This window comes from Pararge aegeria, chromosome 11, assembly GCF_905163445.1.
Source record: "Pararge aegeria chromosome 11, ilParAegt1.1, whole genome shotgun sequence".
Classification (NCBI taxonomy): domain Eukaryota; kingdom Metazoa; phylum Arthropoda; class Insecta; order Lepidoptera; family Nymphalidae; genus Pararge; species Pararge aegeria.
In genome coordinates this window covers 4,258,196-4,284,543 of record NC_053190.1, presented here as the reverse complement: position 1 = coordinate 4,284,543, position 26,348 = coordinate 4,258,196, and the positions used below count along the sequence as shown (strand labels likewise).

The following is a 26,348-nucleotide window of genomic DNA, read 5'->3' as shown; positions in this document are numbered from 1 at the left end:
ACTAGGGAAACCACAAGTGTCGGTGTTGTTATTATTTAATTTGACTCAAAACTCGGCATGTACCGTCATACATCGAATCAAATCATTGGTACATAAAGTCAAATACGTTATGCGTTTCCTCTAAGTTTATTTTGAAAGTAAACACCCTTTCGAAGTTTACGGAGTGGATGTTTATTTTTAATTAAATAAAGAAATGTATCTTTATACAAAAAAAAACTCATTTTGTATGGCAATAAAATTAAATGTTAGATTATATAGTTATATTCTCAAAGTTTGTGATTTTTGTATTAAAAGAAAGGCTTTAAACGCTTTATTGTTTGTATAAATAATAATAAATTGATGAGTCAAAACATCTCTTGATAACCTACGTACCAAGTCCAAAATAACTGTCACGGATAAACTCAAAGTGATCCGTGGTGTTTTTTTAAATGTAATAGCCGCCTCCATGCTCTTCGTTATTCTGTATTAAAAAAAAAAGTATATAGTATAGCCGACATGAATGTTCCTTGACAGTGTTAGGAAATCATGTCGGAACAAATTGTCATGAAGTGTGCTATTTAACAATCATGGAGTCGTCATTATTCTGTAAAAACTTAATTATATTTTCTTGAAACATGCTTTCATTTGTTGTGAATTCATCAGTGATATGTTATTACATCTAGAGTTAATACTGTGTGTGTATGAACTGTATGCGAAAAAAGGAATGTTTAGGGTACCGATCAGGTTAAATCGTCGAGATGCAGGCCTCAATCGTGAGACGATGATGATAAACAACCTTCCAGAATATACCTTACGCTATAAGTAAATAAAGAAACGAACAGGATGTCTTGTCTTTCTTCTCTTCTCTGTGCCATCTTTCGTACATTTCTCGGTGTACGTAACAGTCTCTCGCTACTCCAGCCATCAAGTTCGTTCCAGAAGTATATCAGGACATCCGGGAATGTGGCTTGGGATCTCTGGTACCCAACGTGTTGCACTCCAGCAGCACGTGCTTTAGTGTTTTTCCACATTTAGCATTAGTTATAGAATTAAGAACCCACAGAACCCTCTTCCAGCCGTTATTGCATGCAGTGCATTGTATCAGTGAAAACGCCCCGGAAGGTTGCTAGCTCACAAGTATTTCCCATTTCCCGCATTTTATGGTAAACGTATAGAACAGAAGCAAAAATAATTACTGTCAACTGCTAAATTCAATGAAGTTATTTACCGCCTGTTCGAGAAACACTACTTGGAGTGGTTTTAAAGACTTTCTGACGCTTCAATATTTGTCGTGAACCCGGTTTCTGTATATTCTTAATTTTGTGGCATGAAGCATTTTAAGGACGCATACGTCGTTGAGTTAAATTAAATACTATTTATTAGCCTTTTCAAAAATAAAAGAAATGTTGATTTTTGAGTACTCTACCTACTCAAAATTAGCACGTTTTATATTAGCACTGTAAACATACACATACTACTAACTAGCCTGCTTTTTATCTACTAATCAGTAGTGCAAGCTATTAACTTAATATATGGTCCTCTCTCTAGGGGTAGTAACATCTCACTGGATGAACGGCCATAACTCGCCATCTGTTTTTAACTTTCATGTAAAAGAAGGCCAGAATGCTTTTAGCGCTATAATTTTAACTTTACGAGTTACCTATCTAAATACCTACTGTGAAATACTTATTGTTTAAGTGTCGGAACTTACAAATGTAAGCGATAACATACAATTACTTAAGGTAGGTTTAAGCGTGTATCATAAATGAAATATTATTGTGCCTCAAGTGAATATAGAGATATATTTTTATTTTATGCCAATTTTTTAACTAGTGTTAAGGCGTTGCGAGCATTATACATCTATGAGTATGCAATAAATTATTATATAAAGAAAAAAAAATGCGTCTTGTTTTATTATATATATATATACACATTTATAACATATTGTGAATCGTTAAAGCCCGCCTACCCCATTTGAAGCTGCGTGCCCAAGCTCTTACTCGAAATTCTAACAGAAGAATGTACCCGGCTGGGCATGGGAGTTCCCATCGAGTACCGGGAATTTCGAAATTCGAATTCGTTTTGTCGAGTTGCAGTTACAATTCTGACACCTAGGGATTGCAATCCGGGTAATTCGAAAAATCCGGATTTATGATCCTTATAACAAATTCGGATTAAGGCATTCAAATCCGTTTATTTTTTAAATTTTAATTACAAATAGTAATTATCCAGATTTCTCATTGAATGTCGTACATCTATTAGTCTCTATTGCATAAGTAACAGAATAATAATAATAACCTGTTAAAAAAAGGCAGGCAATTGCATTTTGTCACCTGTTAAGCCGTATAGTTGCCTCGTTAACTGGGTTAAATTAAAATAAATACAAATTGTTATAGAAAAAAATACGTAGTGTTTTATTAATCACATATTATTATTTAGCGAAAAAGTTCGTCATTAATTGGCTTGGAGGTTTTTTTATACATTTTTGTGGTTGAATTTTTATACTGCACGTAATATTTAGTATCCATTCCTTTTTGACGCATATTAAACATCATCCTTCTACTTACTGGAATGTCTGAATTTTTCTTTCAGAGATTGTACTAAAATATTTATGCTCTGTTCTAAAAAAGTAACTTGAAGCCGGATACGACCTTCAGTAATGAGGGAAACAACGAAGAAGAGTTCTGAAAAGGAATTTATATATTACTAGCTGTTGCCCGCGTTCTTCATCCGCCTTTACTACGGTTTTTTACAAATCCCGTGGGAATCGTTGGTTTTCCTGGACTAAAAGTAGCCTAAGTATGTTACTCTCCGTTCTATTAACCAACTCTATGCCAAAAAAAAAGATTGATTGCTTAGTTAGGTCGTGACGTAAAGACAAACAAACACACTTTCGCATTTATAATACAAGTAAGGATGTTATAAAGTACCTATTCTTACTTTGTATTCATCGAGGTAGTTCACAATGATATTCGAATCGAAACTTGTTGTTAACTTGAAAAGCTTGTTAAAACAACGACTATTAAGTTTGTGACGTCAAACTTAATCTTGGACCTCGTCTTTGTGACTCCAAAAAAGCACACTAAAGTACATTTTACTCTGACAGTATCTCTATATACGAAAACAAATATCTCTATATTTGATATACGAAAACAAATCCTCTTTGGTGGACTTCACACGCCCTTGATAACATTATGGAGATCTCTCAAGGATGCAGGTTTCCACAAGATATTTTCCTTCACCGTTACAGCAAGTGGTATTTTGAATAAATTAAAACGCACATAACTCCGAAAAGTTAAAGTTGGGGTTCTAACTCGGTGCCACGAAAGATATGCCGTAGCCTTACCCTCTAGGATATCATTGTTCCGAATATATCCATAAGCAAATCATGCAAATGCAAGAAAAGTCTCTTGGGGATACCATAAACAGCAACACCGAAACAATAACCGAAATTTGACTGCCGATTGGCGCAGTTTGCAGCGACCCTGCTTTCTGAGTCCAAGGCCGTGGGATCGATTCCCACTCCTGGATTTTTTTTGTGTGATGAGCATGAATGGTTTCGAGTGTCTGGGTGTTTATATGTATATTCAATGTATTTATGTATATTATTCATAAAAATATTCATCAGCTATCTTATTACCCATATCACAAGCTACGCTTACTTTGGGGCTAGACGGCGATGTGTGTATTGTCGTAGTATATTTATTTAATATTGCATAAAATGCAAGGCTTTCGCGTCAGAAAAGACGCATTTCCGCGGCTAAAGGAAAACATCGTGAGGAAACCAGAGAGTTCTCCGTGAAATTCTCAAAAGCATGTGATTATGATGAGTAAGTACTAAGACACCGTGAAGTATCTTTGCATCTTTCGAGTCCATAGGAGCAGTGTTTGACCAGGGTATTCATAAAGAAGGATAATGGAATAAAATCCTCCTCCTTTATGAGTTATACAAAAATTTTAGGATAGGCCGTGCTTTTGTGCATGTATGAAGTGCACGCCACTGCATAGGAGTCGTATTTACATCAAAATATCGACCAACTATGAACATTGGTTGGTAATGAAATATTATTTTTATTGTTTCTTGAAAACTATTAACTAAATAATAATTAGTAGGGTATTGGTAAAAAATTCTTATCAATTTAATAAGATATCTGGCAAATTTTAATTTATAGTTATCAAAAGTAACATAAACATACAGAAACCATACACGACTAATTTGTTGAAGCATCAAAAACCACTCCACTTTAGACAAGTTTCTCGAACAAACGGTTAGTCACTTCATACCATTTAACAGTTGACAGTAATTATTACCTCTAATGTAAGTAAGTTTCCACACTACGTTGCGTTAGCTACTAAAAAACACTTTTTAGCGCCTTAGTAGTATATGTATTTATTTATCATTTCCTTTTTATTTTATTTGACTTTTACCCCCTTTTTAAGCTTGTTTTTAAACAGTCCCTTTTATCTATTTCATTCTTCTTTTCCTTTCCGGCCTCTTTATGACATATAGGTATATATAGTATATATTATATTATATATATATATATATGATGCTTGGTTTTTTATTTTTTTTATTTGGTTTACAATAAAGTGTATTTCATTTCATTTCATTTACGGAATAGCTCCAACATGGTTCTGAAGATGATCGCGGCTAGATGGGACTGTCATTACCACCCGCATTGCTGTGATAGGCACGTTGCAATACCAATGCCGCTGAGACAGTATTGAGGGATTATTCTTCTTCTTCTCCTTCTTTGAATTTAAATTTGGATTTGGTTTATTTGGATTCGATTTAATTTTATAATTAATTTATTTTTGACATAAACCTTTCCAAATATGTATTTATTTTAATTGCATTTAATTTAATTTTGTAAACTGATGTACTATGTTAACTTTTTATCGGTAAAGCCTGACATAAATTATTCTTACAAGCTCAGCCGTGGGACAGTAGGTATTAGATTGAGAATGGAATGTGATATTTCTGTTATACGTCCATACGAGACATAGATATCAACTGGTGTCGTAAAACACGAATACTTGCTTTATTTTTACATAAATTTATTTATGAGTAGGTACGTACAGCTGAGTGATCGATTTTAGCGCACGGAGGTATAATATTACAGGCAATAGGTATACCAACATAGTGTTAACGTAGCGCCGCTATAAAGTGGAGCATAGTTTTGTACAAACAAGTGCGTACATATGCGAAAATGTTGAAATATCATGTAACTTATAAATCTTAAACTTGTATAACTAATTTTCATTGAAATGGTTCGTGCTCAAACTCTACGTCAGGTAATATATTTATTTGTGCTTAGTGTCGCTCTTTTAGAAGTTTAAATGAGAATATTACTAACATGTGATAATGTCGTAAAAGCCCTATCTCCTTTGCATTAGAGCAGCGTGGGGCTCTTATGCATCAAAACCATCTCTCGTACGAGCGTGAAAGCCTGCCGGGCCCAGAATCGGGTTGTTAATGGTACAATAATCATTATAATGATGAAGCTGATATGACAATAAATCACCTCCATTCAGCCTTACTGGTGCATAACCTATGTTGACTATTTTTAGGACCCCAGATTTTTTTTTTCTTATTAGGACTACCACAGAATGACATGTACTTAGGAAACAGAAAAAAAAAATATAATGATGAAACTTCAAACTTATTTTTTTTTCTTTTTTTTTAACTATACTTATATATATTTTTTTTAAATTTTATTCTTTATTAAAAAACCAACCAAAAATATATTTTTGTAGGGAAATAATAATTACAAACTAAAATTAATATTTACAATAACTTCAAACTGATATGACAATAAATCACCTCCAGCCTTACTGGTAGGTACACAACCTTTGTGTACGATGTTTTTTTTTTTCTTATTAGTACTAAATTACATGTAGGTATTTTGGAAACAAATAAATGACGTAGGTCACTAATATCACGTAGTTCCACTTAAAAATAATCGCAGCATGCAAACTTTCCTAGTTCCCTCTACTTACTCTAGTTGCTAAAAAAAAACAAAAACTTTTAAATGTAAATCATAAACAAAAAGAAAAAGTAAAGTTTATGTTTAGACTGTTTAGTTTATGGGTAGGAGAGTGACCTTAGCTAAGCCAGTTGAAATGTATTTAAGCGCAATTCGTTTATAACCTCTTGCTTTCAGCTTAACTGTTTTTAATATCAAAAAGTTGTTCTATGTTTAAATCCCGAAAACCTACCAATGTTATTATCAAAGTTTGTTACTGCGATTGCTTATTTGTTACCAATTTTTATTGTTAATTATTTTTATTTGCCTGGCTAAACGTACACTCAATCGACTCTAACTCAGCTCAGAGTAATGTTATGGCCACAAGTTTTTTTTTCGTTGCTTTCATGCTGCGCGTTGACGGCAGATCGGAATACAGTTGTCACCACCCCTCCTCTTCCCGCGGAAGTCGTACGAGGCGACTAAGGGAATATAAGGAGGGAATCTAAGGGAGGGTTTTAAGTATTAAGTATACTGTCTGGCCCTTAATAAATAAATAAAAATAAAAATAACGGAGAACGGGCAGCAGCGTATTCTGTGCCACTACTACCGTTACTACGGTCAAAAACCCGTCTGCCCAGCGATTATGCGCGAATTCTATTGTTGGGAGAGTCCTTTAGTTCAGAAGTAGAATGTTATAATATAGCCTATAGGCTATAGGCTATATTATAACATTATATATAGGCTATAGGTTATTGATGAAGAAGGTACTTCTTATATCGAAAAATACCTGACTAGACGTTTCTAAACTGCTTAAAAAACTAGGCCTTTTTTGTTTTTTTAAATAACAACGCATAGTCCGAGCACTTGTTTATTTCAAACTGGCTAGTTACACACAATCCGCAGGGTGATTACGTATCTCGCGACAGGCTTGCGACAGGCGTAAATATTGCAATCGCTGCTGTCAAACGTCACTTTTGTTTATTTGTCGTATGGAAAACTGACGTTTCACATCAGTGAATGTCTGTCGCAAGCCTGTCGCGAGATACGTAATCCCGTTTTTAAGTTTAACTTTCAGTACAAGACTACCCACATATACTGTACTGTGTTTTTTTACTGTAGTATTTTACACTAAAAAATAACCTAAATATCTCAGAAAAAAAGGCGGGCGCTTCGTGCATGGCGGATGCGGTTTTTTCAGATTTTTCTTTAAATTTTTTGTGAACTCGTTTTTGGGAGGATTGGTGTTGTTTGTATTGTGCATGTTGTATTGTTGGTGTCGTTCTTTTAGTGGTTGGCTGTTTGTATGGCAGTTCTTTTAAAATATTATAAAAGTTTAAACAATATAAAAATTTGAAGAACTTGCATATATATACGGTTAGCTGCTGTTGGAATGGCGCTGGTTCTGCGGTATGTGCAGTTTAGACAGCACCAGTCCTTTTCGGGGCGTGTTAGCGGTAGATTAGGGGAAGTGTTTGAGGCCGCGTCGGCCATGTGCGAAGTTTCCTAGTTTTGATATTTTTTAAGCTTCCCTATATTTTATTAAACATATATACCTACACCTGACGTTGGCTAGTCTGTGTAAAGCCGGAAGAAAAAAACCTACCTCATTCCTCAGTAAACACAAATTAAGATAACAACACAAGCCTACCTAGGTATGATTGCTTATGAATAGGAATTCACTGGTTCTTATTAATCTACTACATACCAATATACTAATTGAGGTTGCTATTAATCGCGTAGGTACGCAAATTGCAAAATGTCCATTATCTTTAGTACTAGATTTACACGCTCACAATCGAGGAATCGTTTTTTAATTTAGAAACATTAGAAAAAAAAAAATCAAATCGGCTTATAAATGCCAGAGTTCTGAGCTAACACAGATAAAAAAAAAATATATAGAACCGTATTGAAACCTCTTCCTTTTTATGTAGGTCGGCTAATAATAGAAAAATGCACTTTACGCATTGCCTGTATTTTATTATATTTTTTTTTTAATTTGAGCTAGTCAAATAGGTTTTGTAGTAATAAACTTTTTTTCTCTCCCTGGGAAAAATGCCTCTTCGCATCCCTTCCGGAAATAAGCTAGTAATCTAGTCCATTTCTGGAAGGGTATGTAGGGTATGTCACCTACCGTGTTTTAAGTGAAGTGCCAACGGATCGCTGTCGCATGCAACATTGGCACCTAAACGCTTCACTCCGATCTCGTGTAGATATAGTAATATACTAGCCCAACTTTAAACTGTTCCCATTATCTTTAGATTTACACAGTCGCAATCGAGGAGTCGTTTTTGAGTTTCGAACATTTTAACATTTATTTTTTAATTCTATAGACTAGCGCTTGACCGCAATCACACCCGAAAATAAGTGATGATGCGGCCTTAGGAGGAGCGCGCTTGCCTAAGATAGCTACCTACTCTAGATTTGTAGGAATCAAAGTTATAGGTATCTGAGAGGACGGAAGCCGGAAGTGAATTCCAGAGATACGCGGTGCGGATCAGGAACGAGGAAGCAAAACGATTGTAAAATAAAAGTCGGAAGTACAGTGCTCGGTTTTACTTCGTCGGTATAAAGTTTGAAGAGAATTTGTTGAATTGCGACCGAGCAAATTTTTTACTACGGCTACTGATATGACATTGAAATCTTAATGAGTAATGCATTCATTTGCTGGTAACTTCACATCTAGGTGCCAACTGGTCAGACTTACAAAACGCATAACTTGACATATACATACAATAAAATTCAGAAATTATCAAAAATTATAATTCCTAAATTGTTCCCCGAAAAATCGAACCATCCAACTTAAATTCAAAGCGTTCACCAGGGAGGCGGTCAAAATGTATATTATTAAATTAAATAAAATATATATATATATATTATTATTATATCCAGCTGCTGATAGCCAGTGGTTTAGCAGTATGCAGTATCTCGGATGGCTACATCTTCGGCCAGATGTCTGGGATGATAGATGCATTAAGCTCGAAAAACTCTTCCGTTCCGTCACTTACTGAAGATGATTTATCATGGATGGGTCTGTATAATTATAAATTATTAATAATAAAAACCTTTATTTGGAACAGTTACAATGGTTTAGTTTTAAAAGTTTAAGATAATTTTAGGAGTCATATCTATAGACTATAACTCTACAATTTGATGGCCGATTGGCGCAGTTTGCAGCGACCTTGCTTTCTGAGCCCAAGGCCGTGGGTTCGATTCCCACTACTGGAAAATGTTTGTGTGATGAGCATGAATGTTTTCCACTGTCTGGGTGTTTATATGTATATTCTAAGTATTTATGTATGTTATTCATAAAAATAGTTCATCAGTCATCTTAGTACCCATAACACAAGCTACGCTTACTTTGGGGCTAGATGGCGATGTGTGTGTTGTCGTAGTATATTATATATTATTATTATTATAATATGTAAATGAAAACCGAATAATACTTCACAGGCTTAGAGGTACATTATGTACTTTCTTTGAGAATTATCTGTGAACCCGAAACCACTGTTTTTAATAAAATAAATCAGATGCAGCCCTAACATCACATGCTAAATCAAAACCATGTGACGCCTGCCACTTTAATAGGTACGCGTCGCGTAGCGTAGGTACTATGCGCGTGTTGGTCTTTTATCTCCAACAGGGTTGTCATAAGTAAAAACTTAGAATGTTTTGAATTCGTTTGTATGGAAAAATATGTATGCTTTTTTTATTTAATTTTTTTAGTGTGATTCGTTATGAAATATTTACCTATGCATCCTTCAACTACAACAGGCTCAGGACGATGATAAGCTGATATAAAAGAGAGAAAGTAGGTTGTCAGACAGCCAGACAGATTGCAGTCGAAAGCTAACTTGTAGTGGAATAAGACAAAGAAAAAGTATTAAATGAAAGATAGACATCTGTGCCGCATTATTGAATACATTTTGAACATATTTGTTTTTTTTTTCAGCATCTTCAATCAACATACTGTGTGTACTTGGCTTCGGGCTAATGGGATTGATAACGGAATTCCTTGGCCGGCGGACAGCTATCGCAATTGTAAGCTTACCAGTGTCAGTTTGCTGGGTCCTTATCTACTTCGCCCACGACAGAATTCTCCTACTTCTGACCAGGATAGTACTCGGTGTATGCTTTGGAGGTATTCTGGTATTGGTTTACATTAGCATTGCGGAGTACCAGCCTCCGCAAATCAGGCCATTGTCCATAACCCTGATCGCGAGTGTGGGATCTCTTGTTGGAACGGCTCTGGGACACATCTTGAGCATTTTAATGAATTGGAGACACGTTGCTCTTATCGGCGTCATTCCTTCTGGCTTATCGGTTATCCTACCGCTTTTTTGGTTGGAGAGTCCTCCCTGGTTGGCGTCGAAAGGCCGTTTTGAAGAAAGTGAAAAGGCATTTAACGCCCTCCGCGTGCAGAGCGATGCGTCTGACAATGAATTGCGACTAGTACTTGCATATGAAAAGAAAAAGCGTTGTGAGATATCATTGAGCACGGAAAAAGTTGTATTTGGAAAGAAAATTGCCGTGGCTGTCAGGCAGAGCTATTTTTGGAAGATAGCCATGTTCAGTATTGTCATATGCGTGTACCGAGTAGCGAGTGGCCGTATTTTGTTCAGTACATTGGCCATCACGATTTTGCAAGATATAACGGGGACTACAGACATTCTTTTATTCACTCTAACAGTGGATGGGTTGACCATAATGGGCGCGGTGTTTTCGTGCTATTTTTTGTGCAGGTTTAAAATACGTGGTCTGTTTTTTACATCTGGTGTTATTGCTAATGTATTTTTGGTTATATTTGGACTGTGTTTGTATATGTTTCCAGACAACAATCTATATTTATCGTGGACGAAAGTTTCACTACTCGGTTCTTATTTTGTGATCATATTGGCCGGACCGTATCCTATTTTGGATACATTGATATCAGAGATATTTCCAATAGAGATTAAATCATTTTGCATTGTAATTATAGGTTCCATTGGAGGCACTTTACAGTTTTTAAGTATAAAACTTGTACCTACCATGTTGCCATTAATGGGATATCACGGAATATTTTTTCTTAATGCAGCTATTATATTTTTATGTCTCCTATATATGTGGTTTTACTTACCAGAAACTAAAGGCAGAAGCCTTCACGAAATAGAGTATTATTTTAAAAATAATACTTTTGATTATGGTAAAGATCTATTTATGTCAGAACAAACAAACGATTTGCTGAATGAAAGAAGTTAAAAGTAAATTTAAGTAGTTATAATAATATTCAAAGCAATCTAAAATGCTTGCATACGTAAATATTTAATATAAGTAGAGAGTTCTTGAGAGAAGTTACCTGAACTGTAAGTTTCCCATCTTCTCTGTTAGTACGAAAAGACAAACAGACAGTTTAGTACTTTTCAAAATTTATTCTAAGGGCACAACATTTTTTTTTTGATATCACTGCAGCATGGTTACTAACGAGTGAGATTAAAAAATTTAGAGATTGATTAGATAAAATTTTGAGATGAGATTTAATTTCGTAGTGCTTATCTTTTCCAACCCTTCAGTTCTATATTAAAACCCCGACGCAAATCGACAGGATTATTAGTTTTACGTGTCTTTCTGTGGCATTGTATTTCTGGAACGCATGAACTGATTTTGTTTTGTCTTGTTTGATAGGTGAATTAGTCGGTAGTTTTCTTGCCTATGTTGGATGAAAATCGGTCCAAGAAGGCCATGGCAGATTATAATTTTTTTTCAACTCTCTCAATATGGGTATCAAATGAAAGGGCTTGACTAGTAGCATACTATAAGGTATGAAAAATTTCAAAGTCAAGACGTTTACGTTTAATTTTCACAACTAAAAGGAGTTGTTGTGAAGGAAACTAGCATTACAAAATATAAGTACCTACTTACACCAAATTGAAAATCGGGGGTTTGTTGGAATTCTTAATTTATTAATTACTAGCGGACCCCAGCGCCATCTGTCGGGCTGATTTGTGAATCTAAACCATCCAGGGTGCCACCCAAACGCATACCAAAATTAATTCAAATCGGTCCAGCCGTTTAGGAGGAGTTCAGTGACATACACACGCACACAAGAAATATAAATATATACAAAGATTTATATCAATAGATAAAGATAGCTACTGAATTCAATCTGGCGTCTGCAGATTTTGGATTACACTTAGCTATTATTGTTTGTTTTCCTTATAATTTTTTTTACGATATTATTATATGTATTCAAATTTGAGAGAAAAAATTACATAAAAAACTTATTCATCTTTTTATTCTTTTTGTGGGTAATTTACCTTCCTATCTTAGGTATTTAGATATAATATAACTCATAAACTTAGTTATTAAGTAATGGTTTAAATAAAAAATATAACAGCTTACCTCCCATGTTAACCTAAATTTTATGTTTTCGAACGAACTAGCTCAAGGAACCTAATGAGTTCACTAATCCTAACGTAGCCGAATCATAAATTAACGCAGCTCTGGGTTATCTTAACCGTTTAGGTGTCCCTAGTCTTACCCGGTACTTATCTGTCCGTACAAATAAATAAAATTTTAGTGCCAAAAGGAAAATATGTTACGTGGCCACTCTGTGCACGTCCATCCTCATTTTATTGCACTTAATTCTCATGCCCATTTTGCCCAACAGAGATGCCTAGTGATGCCGCTGATTCCTAGAGAAAAATCATACATACTCAATTAAAAGTCAAAAGTCAAAAATATCTTTATTCAAGTAGGCCCATAGGTGGCACTTTTGATGCGTACATAAGAATTACACGGTAGTGAGATGATGGCGATAACCACATTCGTAAACTTAAAACTAAAGCTACAAGGGTTCCAAACGCGTCCTGGTCTAAGAAGAAGCCCACAATAAACTTAGCCGGGTTTTTTTTTGTTATCACCGTCTCACAATGTCATTTTAAATTATTAGAAGAGCAACCTGGTTAGAGCAATAATTTACACCCAAGCTTTTTTATCGATTACGTAGTCCTTTATACTATAATAGGACTTTTCTATAAGCTTAAGTTTAATACAAACTTTGAACTTTTTAAGAGACATCTCCAAGTTGTCAATTGGTAATCTTATGAATTCTTATGTCTAGTAGTTAAGAGTCGTGTTAAGTTACGACACCGATTCGGCAGATCGTAAAGTTTAGTGGAATCGTAAGCTGACACTTGCCCAGATGAAAAAAAAAATATAATTTCTTATTTTGCCTTATTTTATATTTTGCCTTATTTTAACCTTTAATACATAGGACCGAAAAAAAATTAAATATTATAATACAAAGGGTTGGGTTAGTTTCCCAGTGAAAGTCGATTCCTGAAAGGAAAATGTATGCCATGTATTCCTTGGTTAGGCGTTACTTAGGCGTTGCTTTGCCTGTCGTTAGTGAAAACGGGTATTAAGTAGTTGCCTTAAAATACTATGCCTAAATTAAATGACAAAAATAACCAGTAATTCAGATGTGAAGAACTTCATCGTTTTATATAATACGTATATATGTTGAAATGATAATATATATATGTGTTCAAAATAGTAGATATATGTTTGACCCCCATTTTGGAATAGGTACTCAGAATCTCAACTTGTGGAGTATAAAAAACGTCTTATCAAATTTAGTCTTGTACAGAAAATTAGTGATTACTTTCTTAATTTGAGTGTAGTTACGCGTAAGGTACCAATAATTTAAAGAAAGAACTAGTGTTTATATAATATATTTAGTTAATTATAATGTTTTTAAGTTGTACATATATAGGTTGTTGTCATAGAATTCTATGGTTGTTACTTACTCCTTATATAAAGTATATGCAAATAAGTGTCTTCAATATAAATTATAAGCTAATGTTTGCTGTGAAAAGAGTGTTCAAAGTTTTGATCACGAGAGTCGAATATAATATACCTATTTAAAAAAAATTATAAGTTTGTTGTTGCAAATTCATTGATTACATGTGAAAGAAGTGGCCACCTATGAATAATAAGCTAATAAAATCTGTGTGTTTGTTGCCGCTCTACCACTGGTTCGGAAAGTTTTTTTGTTTAAATTAAAGATCAGCGCTTGACGACAATCATGCCCGGAAGAAAGCAATGATGAGGTCTGGGTTGGTGCACACTTGCCTAGAAAAAGCCTATTCACCTTGAAGGTACTCAAATTGACAGTGGCAGGAAACACAGTACACGTTACTGAGAAGAAGCAGACATAAATCCTTACGTTGTGAGCACACGAAGCCAATTTTTTAACGGACTCACCAAGCAGATTCTTCGTCTTAGTAGTTACAGTGTTGAAAGACTGGCCGTGGTCATCAGCTAGGTTTTGAGGCTCGCTTTACAAAGCGCAGTACATGTTACTGAGAAGAAGCAGACATAAATCTCTACGTTGTGAGCACACGAAGCCATTTTTTTAACGGAATCACCAAGCTGATTCTTCGTCTTAGTAGTTACAGTATTGAAAGACTGGCCGTGGTCATCAGCTAGGTTTTGAGGTTCGCTTTACAAAGCGCAGTACATGTTACTGAGAAGAAGCAGACATAAATCTCTACGTTGTGAGCACACGAAGCCAATTTTTTAACGGAATCACCAAGCTGATTCTGCGTCTTAGTAGTTACAGTGTTGAAAGACTGGCCGTGGTCATCAACTGAGTTTTGTGGCTCGCTATGCAATACGACGCCGCTCTTGCTAACAACCAAAAAAGAGATAGCGCACCTAAAACCCATCGCCAATATTGTCTGTGTACTTTCTGTGTGTTACAAAATGCATGGGCCCAGCCGTGGGAAACCAATAGGCTGAGTATGATGCAGAGGCTCATACCTGCACAAACATGTCCTATGATAATCTGGAAAGAAATTCTTAAATTAGTCGCCGCCGGTAATAGAACCTGCTCCTTTTAGATGTACTTTTAAAATGGTTCTATGTGATGCAATGTGCCCTTAACACATCACATCGAATAGCATAAAACCGAGGCCATAATATTTTCCCAAGACCTTTCGTTTATGGCTTTCTTTGGCGTGATCTATTAAACATTATTAGCTACATTAATTAATAAGGCGAGGCATTGGTTAATAATTGCACTCAATTAATGCTATAGATATCAATTCTGTAATTTTTGTTACACAGATAATTGCAAAATGAAATATGTCTTTGTGTACTTTTATTATTATTTCCTGCATTTCAATAATTTTCTTTCTATTTGTTCCTTATACTAGCTGCGCGCTGCGGTGTTACGCGCAGTGAATAAGTCATATGGTTGCTTTGAAAAAGGACGATGTTTAGTGTAAATTGTTCCTTATACTAGCTGCGCGCTGCGGTGTTACGCGCGGTGAATAAGTCATATGGTTGCTTTGAAAAAGGACGATGTTTAGTGTAAATATACGAATATCTTTTTCCAGAACCAAAAGTAGCCAATGGTACTTTCCGTCCTTTCAACTAACTCTATCCAAAAACCAAGTAACCTAGGGCGTAAAGTAAGAACGAACAAAAAAAAACCCATTCGCATTTATAATATTAATATGGTTTTTTATTTATAAAGGACATTGCCCATTTTCTTAGGAGCTTTGGGCCCATAAAGACATTATGTTATGTCACGGTGGTTTTAATTTTAATACGTAGAAAAACAATTATCTTACTACTTATTCCTTACTTACATATTCGTTAAAACCCACTCGAATGGGAAATGTTCGAAAGGTTCGTGAAGTGTTTTCGTCTGAAATTCCATTGAAAAATAAATACCAAAAAAATAAAAAAGTCTGCATACTACTACTGTGTGTTTACTGTTGCGAGTAAGTAGTCCGTGGAATGCTTGAGTCCTTACATAGGATTTATATTTAGCACCTACTCGATACCTTTCGGTTGTAATGATGACTAAATCAGGGCAGATCTGTGTTTAGGAGAGTTCAAATGTTGCTTAAATGTTAATGTAGATTAAATATCTATGCATCAAATTACAAAATTCATTTATTTCTAGTAGGATTACTTGCTTATAGAGTACTTAATAAAAGAACTTATCGTCAAGTCTGTCTGTCTACCGAGAAGCAAGAAAATCTGCAGTTCCTTTTTCCACCATTAACAATTTACATTTTAAATTTTAACATTTATTTCACTATCGTGTTAGAGATGCAGGATGTTGATAGCAAGAAACATTGTCTTTACAAAGATTCGTCAAATATCATCATCTGGACGGCTAGCTTGGGCAGGAGACAATTATATCCCAGGGGAAAGGATAAAAATTTATCTTCTCCCACAGCTTTATCAACTCTCACAACACTGCACAAGTTGAAATAATATCCAAATAATATATGTGTAATAATAAACGGGGATAAACTTTTCCTATTCCTTGTTCCCGTGCTTCAGTAGGTGGACACGTTGATTACATTCCTTATCAGGGGATATAATTTTTGTGTCCTGTCCGTTTTAGCCCTGATGAACCAATTCTCATTATACTCTTTGGTTACTTTGGAAACTTAGGGATAAAAATATATTTGCGAACATACATAGGGTATCTGATTTTGTTATATATAAAAATTATATGAAACCATTGACTAGCATTAGTATGTGTTAATTGACTAACATTCGTTGTTATAAAGGACAAATCAAAATGTAAGGTTACCTAACGTTACGTTACGTCAAAAAATGAATTATAATATAGCCACCGAATCAAAAAAAAAACATATAGGGGCCTAATATAGGAGCGTTGGCTTTCTATTTATAAAGGTACTTAATTGTGTTAGCATTTATTTTCATAACCTGATTTTTTAATTGATTTGGCATTGACAAAGGTATTCAAATTTGCACAATGTGGCAGTAAACTAAGGTACCTACTGGTCTTTTATTTTTAACCCCCGTCGCACAGGTCTTATAAGTTTGACGTCACAATCTCGTCTGCGTCTTTGTGTGTGTGTGTGCGTGTGGGTGGGTGCGTGTGTGTGTGTGTCTGTGTGTGTATGTGTGTGTGTGTGCGTGTGGATGCGTGCGTGTGTGTGTGTCTGTGTGTGTATGTGTGTGTGTGTGTGACTGTGGAATCGCATCTCCGGAACCGTATTTAAGGAGGGGAGATGTTTCGGATTTTTTGTAGCTATTGTTGGTTGATGAAAATCGGTCCAACGCCGACCCAAAATTTAATGAATTAATGAAGTAAATGGCGAATTATAGGTATATTTTTTCACTTACTCGCTCAATAAGCCACTTGCTTCACTAATAAAATACTGTTATATATCTAAAGTATGACAAATTTCAAATCAAATTTATCGGCAACAAATTATTATTTTTTTCTCAATTATCTATGCTTGACTAGTAGAATAATACACTTTAATTTTTTTTGGTTTATTAAAATTTTAAATTCATATTTATATTATACACACACTCAAACAATGCAATAAAAAATATGTAAAATCACTGTATGCTTAATGTTGGAAGCAGAAGAAATACACCTAAGTCAATGTTCAAATTAATTGGTTTACACAGAATGTAATAATGAGAGTCAATCAGGGAAAAATCACACTTGTCAGCAACGATCCGCATTTATCAGCCACTCTTACTAATCATGATTCAAAGGCTGCCAAAGTTGACTTTCGCATGTTTTAGCTACTTATAATTCACTCCATCCACTATCTGAACTCGTAACTGAATAAACTGAAAGGCTAGATTCGCGCGGAAAGGAGAATTATAGTGTAGGTACCTCTTTATACAGATAAGCCATTGAATCGATACAATGCGAACCAATGCTGACAGATGTGTTTTCGCCCTAACGAAAATCCCGTGGCTTTTCCTATTTCCCTACTCAATGTTATAAATTCAAAAGTTGTTGCTTGAAAGTAGGGCAAACTAACAAAGTTCCGATTACATTGTTCCTACCTATCACTGAAAAAGATTGTATAAGTAGGTACTGTTAATTGTTCCAGGATGAACATTTCATGAGAATCTGTTCTGCCATTGAAGCATGAAGAGGTTTTAACAGAATTACGCTTTATATTTATCTCAAATTGGTCCTGCATTTTATAGAGATAAAACGCAGCTTATGTCCTGAAAAAAAAACAGGTCTTCCCATTGCTGAGTTATCGAAGGACAAACAAACAGGTACACTTCCTCATTTATTCTATTACTAAGTATTTATGGAAAACTTATAAAATAACTTTAAAGGTCCCCATTCACAGACAATCCGTCGCAGCGATCGATTGCACGCAGATAACAGCGTTCTATCGCTTATAAACTGCAGTCCAAACACATGCGATCGGTAGCTGCGATCAACTGCTATGAATTGCATTTTAATGTGGCATCACAGAAAGCTCATGCAAGTAGAAATTACTGGAGCAATTTATTTGAATAAGCTACTGAACAAATATCTAAGTACCGTGCAATCGGTCGCCGCGACGGATTGCCTGTGAATGGCGGCCTTAATCGAGGATAAAAACAGCACGAAGTGAAACATATAATTTCAACGACCCGCCCCAGCTTCTTTTTATTTGTTTCACCGATAGTAAGTAGTCGGTAGTTTAACGCGATAACAGATTGCCGTGTATGTAGTTGTTTGTCTTTTGAGGTGAGGTTTCGTGAGGATATTTTAAGTTACTATGGGTACGTATTTATATTTCAGCAAGTTGAGCTTTTACCACAGAATTAGTCGAAATACAAATCCCAGCCCAATTAAAAGGTTTACTTCTCCTGTAAAATTCGGGTTTGGTCGGAATATTTCTCATACCTGTACTGAAACCGACTTCATCATAAATACTGCAATATATTCGAGTTTTGAGATAATCTGAATCTGATGAAACAAACCGTTCCTTTGATGGAAGTCGGAACACGGAGAGGTTTTTATTCCTCATATTTACATTCAAAATTTTTCTCATTAAGAAAAATGTACGGTTTATTAATTCAATTATTTTCATCTCCATTTCTAGGTTTTCTTATTTTATTAATTATATATCTAGGTATAGATAATACATATCTATTTCTACACTAGCGGTGCCACATTATGTTTCATCTCAGATATTGTATAAAAGTCCCAATACATTTAGGTTAGTGGAAATTATTCACCAAAATGCCCATTTTATACACAATAATTTTATGCCCTGTGTATGGCTCGACCGTAACAATAGGAAGATCTTCCACCGAGTGGTTGATCGTGCTCGGGGACCGAAGTCCGACCATTCATTTTTGGATGTTGTATATATGGTCATTATTTGTGGACACGTAGCTAGCGTGATGCAGGATCTTTGTGGCGCAATCTAAGTAGTTTGTTGGAGACCGCCTGCTATAATGCCAGGGTTCGCTTTTACCATTATTACATTACCAGCCCACTACAGATCATGGGCCTCCTCTCAGAATGAGAAGGTTTGAAGTTTATTCTGCAGTCTATCACGTTGAACAAATGTTGATTATTAAGCTTTTGAGAATATTATGCAGAACCCTCAGGTATGCAGGTTTCCTCAGGAAATTTTCCTGCACCACTTAAGAAATTTTAATACTACTTAAAACTTGCCAAACTCGAAGACCGGGATCAAACTCGGTCCCTAGGGTACTACGAGGATAAACTCCGAAAAAAAAATGGTTTTAATATAATCACCTACTTTTGGAAGTTAGTTGAAAAACCATGAAACTTCCGTAAACATATTCCTAAGAGATTTAATCTGACGCGATCTTTTATATTAATTAACATATTATTACGTTTAAACACGTGACTATCAAACATTCCTAAAAAAATATTTATAAATATTGTAATAAGCTTCTGCCCAGTTAGCGGGATAAAAAGCATCCATGGATGCAAGGTACATAATGTGCCAATACAATAAACAAATAAATGTGCCAAATTTCAAATTTTTGAATAAGTATACCTTTTGTGCATAATATCTATATATATAAAAGAAAGTTGTGTTAGTGACCATTTATGACTCAAAAACGGCTGGACCAATTTTTATGATATTTGATTTTTTGGATTCCTCTTAGACCGGAATAGGATAATAAGTATTAAAATATATGTAAACGTCCCATATTCGTTTTGATTGTGTATCACATCCATGGATGCCGTTCTTTTTGTACAAGTACCTACTACTGTTTGCTGTATCTATTATATACGTCATCATATGTACCTTTTTGCCATTAACCTACCTTCGCGTTTAAGGACATTCTTATCAAATAAATTAAGGCATTGATGACACCTAACTTTCGACCGTTAAATGCCCTATCTCGTACAGTTTATAGTTATTACCACTTGATACATGCGGTGCTGTGTACTGCTAAATGAGGTTTGAAGAACTTATACCTCATTAACAGTATTAAGTACTTATTACTAAATATTTTATTCTTGACCATATTTCTGGCTCAAACGTGGTCATCCTTTTAGCACGATTCAGTAAAAAAAAAATCCTTTAACGAAAATCGAATTAGGTAATTTTTTTTAAGTTTTTTATTAAAATTTTGAATAAAATAAATATACCTACTCTCATACATCACTGAGTATTTTGTTTTTTTTTTAATTACAAAGGTAGGTAAAATACTTATATAGTTAAAGTATGATTTTTATCGAGGATATGATCAGTCCCTCCCAGACATCGCTGTCGAGTCACCAAAGATCCAACAACTCTAACAAAGCTTTAATGTGTATTAAATTGTATTGTGGTGTGGTTAATCAAGTGCATTTATTATTATTACAGGTTATTGTTTTTGAAGAACACACACTGAAATGAAACGTGCGCAAGCTTTACGGCAGGTAATAATTTTCATATTAATGTGTGTCGTTAAGTCAGATATTAATTTCCTCTACATACAATAAAATAAAGCATTGGAACGTACAATTTATGGTCAAAATAGAGCAAACTTTTTAATTTGCTTGTACCAGTAGTATGCGGAGAGTGGACGAGGAGAGACTACGCGTTGGCCATCCATGCGTCACACAAAACTTTATACCACATGACATAAGCTCACATTTTAATTAACACAATTGAATTTATAAAAAAAACTAAGTGTGTGGAATTTATATTACGTAAAGAATGTTAATAAAAATATAATAATAAATGGAAAATTACTAAAAATGGAAGATTATACAGTTTTTCTGGACACGCTGGATCCAAGCTGGATTATAACTTTGCAGCTTCATTGGAGTACCATATAGATACACTAGCGGGTAAATTAAGCTCGGCTGCCTACGTCGTCAGAAAAAATTGACAGTTTGTTTACTTTGCGTAGGTACCTTCATATTGTGATGTCTTACGGTATCTTATTATGGGCAAAGCTGCTGATGTTGAAGCTATGTTCATATTGCAGAAATGCGCTGTACGGTCAATATATAAACTTAAATCACGTGAATCCCTCCGTGTAAAATTTAAAGAAATAGGTATACTTACGGTAGCTTCACGATCTTTTTATAACAATATAGTATGTGTAAGACAAAACATTACCTTTTATTAACGAAAAGTGGATATAAACAACAGCGTCACTCGAAATTGATATAAGTTAGCTGTTAGTGAGATCTTAATATCGATTGAGTATAATATGATTCTATAATATGATCCCCAAGGTTATACAATGTGTTAAAAAAACATTTAGTAAATCGTCGTTACTACACGATTGATGAATTTCTTAATGACAAGGAAGTTGGAACTGCTTGGAAGCAGGCTCCGCTTTCATCTCTCACAAGATAGAAGATTTAAAAGGTTATAAACTGTAAAATGAAGTTGAAAATGATAAATCTGTTGAGTGTCTTGCTAGCTCTTCTCGGTGGAATCTACCTTACGAACCTGTGGTAGAGTCCCTACAAACAGACTGATTTGACGTTTTAAAAGTGCTTTTGAACTTGGCCTACTTGAAATAAATGAATTTTGAATATAGAATTTTTTGTATACCTAGTGCAAATATCCTATATCCCATGTCTTCGGAAGGTCTATCGTAAGAGTCTCATACAAGACTGAGGTGTATCTAATTGGCTGTGAATAAAACATAATTTTAATTAGGTATTTATTGAAAACTATTTATCAATAAAATAAGCATTATCAGAACATTTATAAAAATAAGCTAATCAATTTAATAAAATATTTAGGACATATAACGTTATAAGTATTTATAGTTATCAAAAGTTTAATTATTTACCCACTTAATAAAATTACTGTAACATTAGTCATACGTAAGATCCAACGCCAGCGCGGTGAACCGAATCACTTCTCATAGTAAGAGAAGACCCGAGCCCTGTAGTTGGCCAGTATTCTTTACCAATGTTATAAATGCGGTGTGTTTTATTGCATGTTTGTCCTCCCTCTACATCCCAACTTAGCAACAAATAAACTTGATTTTTGGCGTTGACATAGTTGAATGGCCGGCGAGTAACATAGGCTACTTTTTAACTTTACAAAACGTAAAACGTTTATTTGAAACGCGGGTGAAGAACGCTGGCAAGAACTCACTAGTGGATATATAATAATGACTGAGATTATACCTAAGAAATGTTTATTGTTGTTATTTTGTTTTTTTTTTTACATTACAGGTGCTGGTGGTAACTGGATTGGCTTTTTGCAGCCTTTCCGATGGCTTTATATTCGGCCAGATGTCGGGAATGGTGGATGCGCTAAGTGGAAAAGACAAATCAATACCTTTAAGCAAAGATGAAATCTCTTGGATTGGTACGTTCCTACCTAAATGGTTTATGTGTTTTGGCGGTTAGTCTAAAGAACAGGACGTAAAGTAGACGGACTTGATTTTAAAACCCCGATTTTTAGCGCACGCGCGCTTGTGTTTGTGTGTGTGTGTTTGTGTGTGTGTGTTTGTGTGTTTGCGTGAGTGCATGTCTGTCAGTGGCATCGTATCTCTCGAACAGATACCATTTCTATTTCGGCCATTGAACTCTGTTCACCCGAAAGGGAGATAGATTGTAAACCACTAAGTTTTCACGATGAAAAAATAACTCTGATTTACGCAGACAGACTGACAGACGTACTAATATTTTGAAGATAATATGAGTGTAACAGAATCCTTAATAGATACATGCTCGCCACTTAGGTCGTAAGGTTAACGAGTGACACTGGAATCAACGGGTTTACTTTGCATAATCGACCAGGAAAAGAAATCTATAATTATGATAACGAGGCGGCAAAGATAACAGTTATTTTATGTTACTAAGTGGCACTTATGTGCAAGGAGTTATTCCATTCAAAAACCGTTCATTTCAAGTAGGTATACTTTAAAAGTACTTGTAATGTTTCTGCGTAGTGACTCTTCGAAAGGCAGATTCTACCGAGAAGAAGTCGGCAAGGAGCTCAGGATTGCTCACTTCCAGCGTCAAAATTTAATTCAATTCAATTCAAAATTCATTTATTTCAAGTGGGCCTAATATAAGCACTTTTGATACGTCGTCTGTCTGTTTGTAGTGCCGCTACCACCGGTTCAGAAGGCAGATTTTACCAAGAAGAAACCGGCATTCTTGCCGGTTTCTTCTTGGTAAAATCTGCCTTCTCCTCAGGTGCTCTTTTTCAACATCAACAATTTTCTTTTTACATTTTAAAATTTATTTTTCTATCTTGTGAGAGATGAAAGCGGAGCCGGATGTTTCCAAGCAACCTTGTCATTAAGAAATTCATCAATTGTATAGTAACCTCGCTGTAATAAACGTGTTTTAACATATTCTTTAAACTTATGCATTGGTCCAAAATTACCTTAGGAATCATATTATAAAAGCGTATACTCAATCCCACAAATTACTTCTACACCTTTCGCAGACGATATGATGTCACTAATTTATGACCATTTCTTGTAAGTCGACTGTTTATATCCACTTTTTGTTTATAAACATTAAAGACTAATCTGTTGTCTTACAAATAGTATATTATTATAAATTGTGAAGATACAGTAAGTATACCTATTTCTTTAAACTTCTGACGGAGGGATTTACGTGATTTAATATATTGATCGTACAGCTCTTTTCTGCAATATAAATATAGTTTCGATATCAGCTGCTTTACCCCATAACAAGATTCTGTTGGTTTGTTTGTCTGTCCTTCCTTTACGCTCTAACTTAAACTGATTTTTGGCATCGAGTTAGTTGAAGGACGGAGAGTAACAAAGTCTACTTATTATGGGCAACAGCTGGTTTAACAATATTTTTTCTGTCTTTTAAGGGAAGAAAGCGTCCGAGGAATGTTATAAGTTAGACGTATCTGTGGGTCTTTGTATGTGTGTGTGTGTGTGTATGGGTGTATGTATGAACGGATGAACCGATTTTGATATTGTTGTTTTGTTTGAAAGAAGAATAAGTCGGGAGTGTTCTTAGCTACGTTTGATGAAAATCGATCCAAGATAGCGGATAATAAAAATACAACGTGGAACGGAATTACGAAATACTGTTGAAGTGTGCATAAGTATATTATTATATATATATTTCATAACAAGTCACCCTGTAAAAATGTACTATCAAAAGAAGCATGTTTATTTTTCCATATTAACTAATTCATAACGTTTTAAGCGTTTACTTATGAAAACCATGCAGAAGTTTAATCAAGTGACAGGAGTCATTTGATTTTACTTTTGCATGTGGTGTTAGAGCTGTATCTGATTCCTTTTAGTAAAAACTATGGTAATAGTTTTAAAAAAAAAATAGCGTTTCGGTTTCACAGATAAGTCTCAGAGACAGCAAATAATGTACCTCTAAAGCCTCTGAAGTATTATTTCGGTTTTCATTTACACGTTGTATATATATTTTCACAACATTATTGAATGTCGGGGATTTTTTTAATTTTTAATTATCATTAGTAAGGAGAACTACTTAGGCAATAACTCAATGATATTTTATTTGTTTTTTTCAGCTTCCACTATCAACATAACATGTTGTTTTGGCTTCGGGTTGATCACAATACTCACCGAGATGTTCGGAAGGAGAAAAACAATCACGATAATCACCACGCCCGTCCTAATATGTTGGCTCATGGTCTACTTCGCTCAAGATAAATACACTTTACTAGCATCCAGAGTAATAGTGGGTGCATCTTTCGGTGGAGTTTTGATACTGACTTACGTAAATATCGCCGAGTACGTAGCACCGAGTATTCGATCACTTTGCTTGAATTTAATGTCTGCATGTGGCTCAGCAACTGGCACTTTACTTGGGCACGTTTTGAGTCTGTTTCTACATTGGCGGCATGTAGCTCTGATAGGTATAATTCCCACAGCTATCTCCGCAATTCTGCCTTTATTTTGGGTAGAAAGCCCTTCCTGGCTGGCGACGAAAGGGCGATTTAAAGAATGCGAAACATCCTTTAAAAAACTTCGCATTTCGAATGAAGTTGCCGATTTGGAACTGAAAATGTTAATCAACAGCCAAAGAGTAGACAATAACGCAACCAAAAATGGTAACGTATTTTCATCCCTATTAGCTAAGTACGTAAGAGCATGCAAACAGAAATATTACAGGCGAATCGCCGTTCTTTTGTTAGTAATATGTATTTACAGAGTTGCGGCTGGTCGAATTTTATTTAACACGTTAATTATTACTATGCTACGAGACATTACAGGCACTTCGGATATATTACTTTTCACGTTGCTGGTCGATGGGTGTATTCTGGTAGGTGCTGGAATATCTTGCGTTTTTGTTAGTAAATTACAAATGAGAACTTTATTATTCACCTCTGGTCCGGTAGCAAATTTTGTTCAAATCACACTGGCCCTATGCTTGTATCTTTGGGAGGATAATAGCTTTTATGTGAGATGGATAAAAGTTTCACTGATAGCTCTGTACAGTATCTTGATATCGGCTGGTCCATACGCTGTGTTGGAGACATTACTATCCGAGCTGCACCCCTTAGATATAAAAGCGTCTTCGACGTTTGTATTAGGCGCCTTGGCTGGCGTTCTTCAGTTTTTAAGTATTCAATTAGCGACGCATCTGTTTTCTGTTATAGGCTATCATGGAGTTTTCATTTTTAACGCATGCATTGTATTCATCTGTCTTTTGTACCTTTATTTCTATCTGCCAGAAACAAAGGGTAGGACGTTACAGGAAATACAGTTTTATTTTATAGATAATAGTTACGGAGATAAAAGTAAGATGATGAACTCGGAGCAACAAAATGATTTATTAAGCAAAGAGATGATCAAGGTCGTAACTTAAAAACATAGATATAAAATACTCCTTTAAATTATATTTTTGGAATTGATACGTCGACGTTTTAATCTGCACATTTACTATTGAGATTAAAAATCAATTTAATCCAAAATCTTCAGATTGTGATATAGAAATGGTTAGTGCTTTATCTCTAGGGAAGTGTTGCTAAATGGAAAGCACTGTTAAGTTTAATCTTAACTTGAAGTTGTGATAAGAAAATAACACAGACGTACATCCGTAGCATTCATCTTTTGCGCTCGATGTACGGTGTTTGTTGCATCGAATTTGTTGTATTGAAAAATAGCCTTAATAGTGGGTAAGGCTTCAGCTTTCCTTTC

At 35.0% G+C, this 26,348-nt stretch overlaps 2 protein-coding genes across 3 annotated transcripts; both read left to right on the top strand.

Moving 5' to 3' along the window:
- The first annotated feature begins 5,161 nt into the window (after positions 1–5,161).
- LOC120627772 (facilitated trehalose transporter Tret1-2 homolog) lies at positions 5,162–11,704 on the top strand. Its single transcript, XM_039895799.1, has 3 exons — positions 5,162–5,274; positions 8,838–8,976; positions 9,898–11,704. The coding sequence occupies exons 1-3, from the start codon at positions 5,248–5,250 to the stop codon at positions 11,181–11,183; spliced, it is 1,452 nt and encodes a 483-aa protein (XP_039751733.1). The 5' UTR covers positions 5,162–5,247; the 3' UTR covers positions 11,184–11,704.
- A 6,267-nt stretch (positions 11,705–17,971) lies between these two features.
- Positions 17,972–26,348, top strand: LOC120627496 (facilitated trehalose transporter Tret1-like). 2 transcript variants are annotated; one of them, XM_039895502.1, is made up of 4 exons: positions 17,972–18,008; positions 20,582–20,637; positions 22,405–22,540; positions 24,716–26,348. In XM_039895502.1, the coding sequence occupies exons 2-4, from the start codon at positions 20,611–20,613 to the stop codon at positions 26,014–26,016; spliced, it is 1,464 nt and encodes a 487-aa protein (XP_039751436.1). In that variant the 5' UTR covers positions 17,972–18,008; positions 20,582–20,610; the 3' UTR covers positions 26,017–26,348. The 2 variants fall into 2 exon arrangements, with proteins under 2 accessions (XP_039751436.1, XP_039751435.1); XM_039895501.1 differs by lacking the exon at positions 17,972–18,008 and adding an exon at positions 18,437–18,506.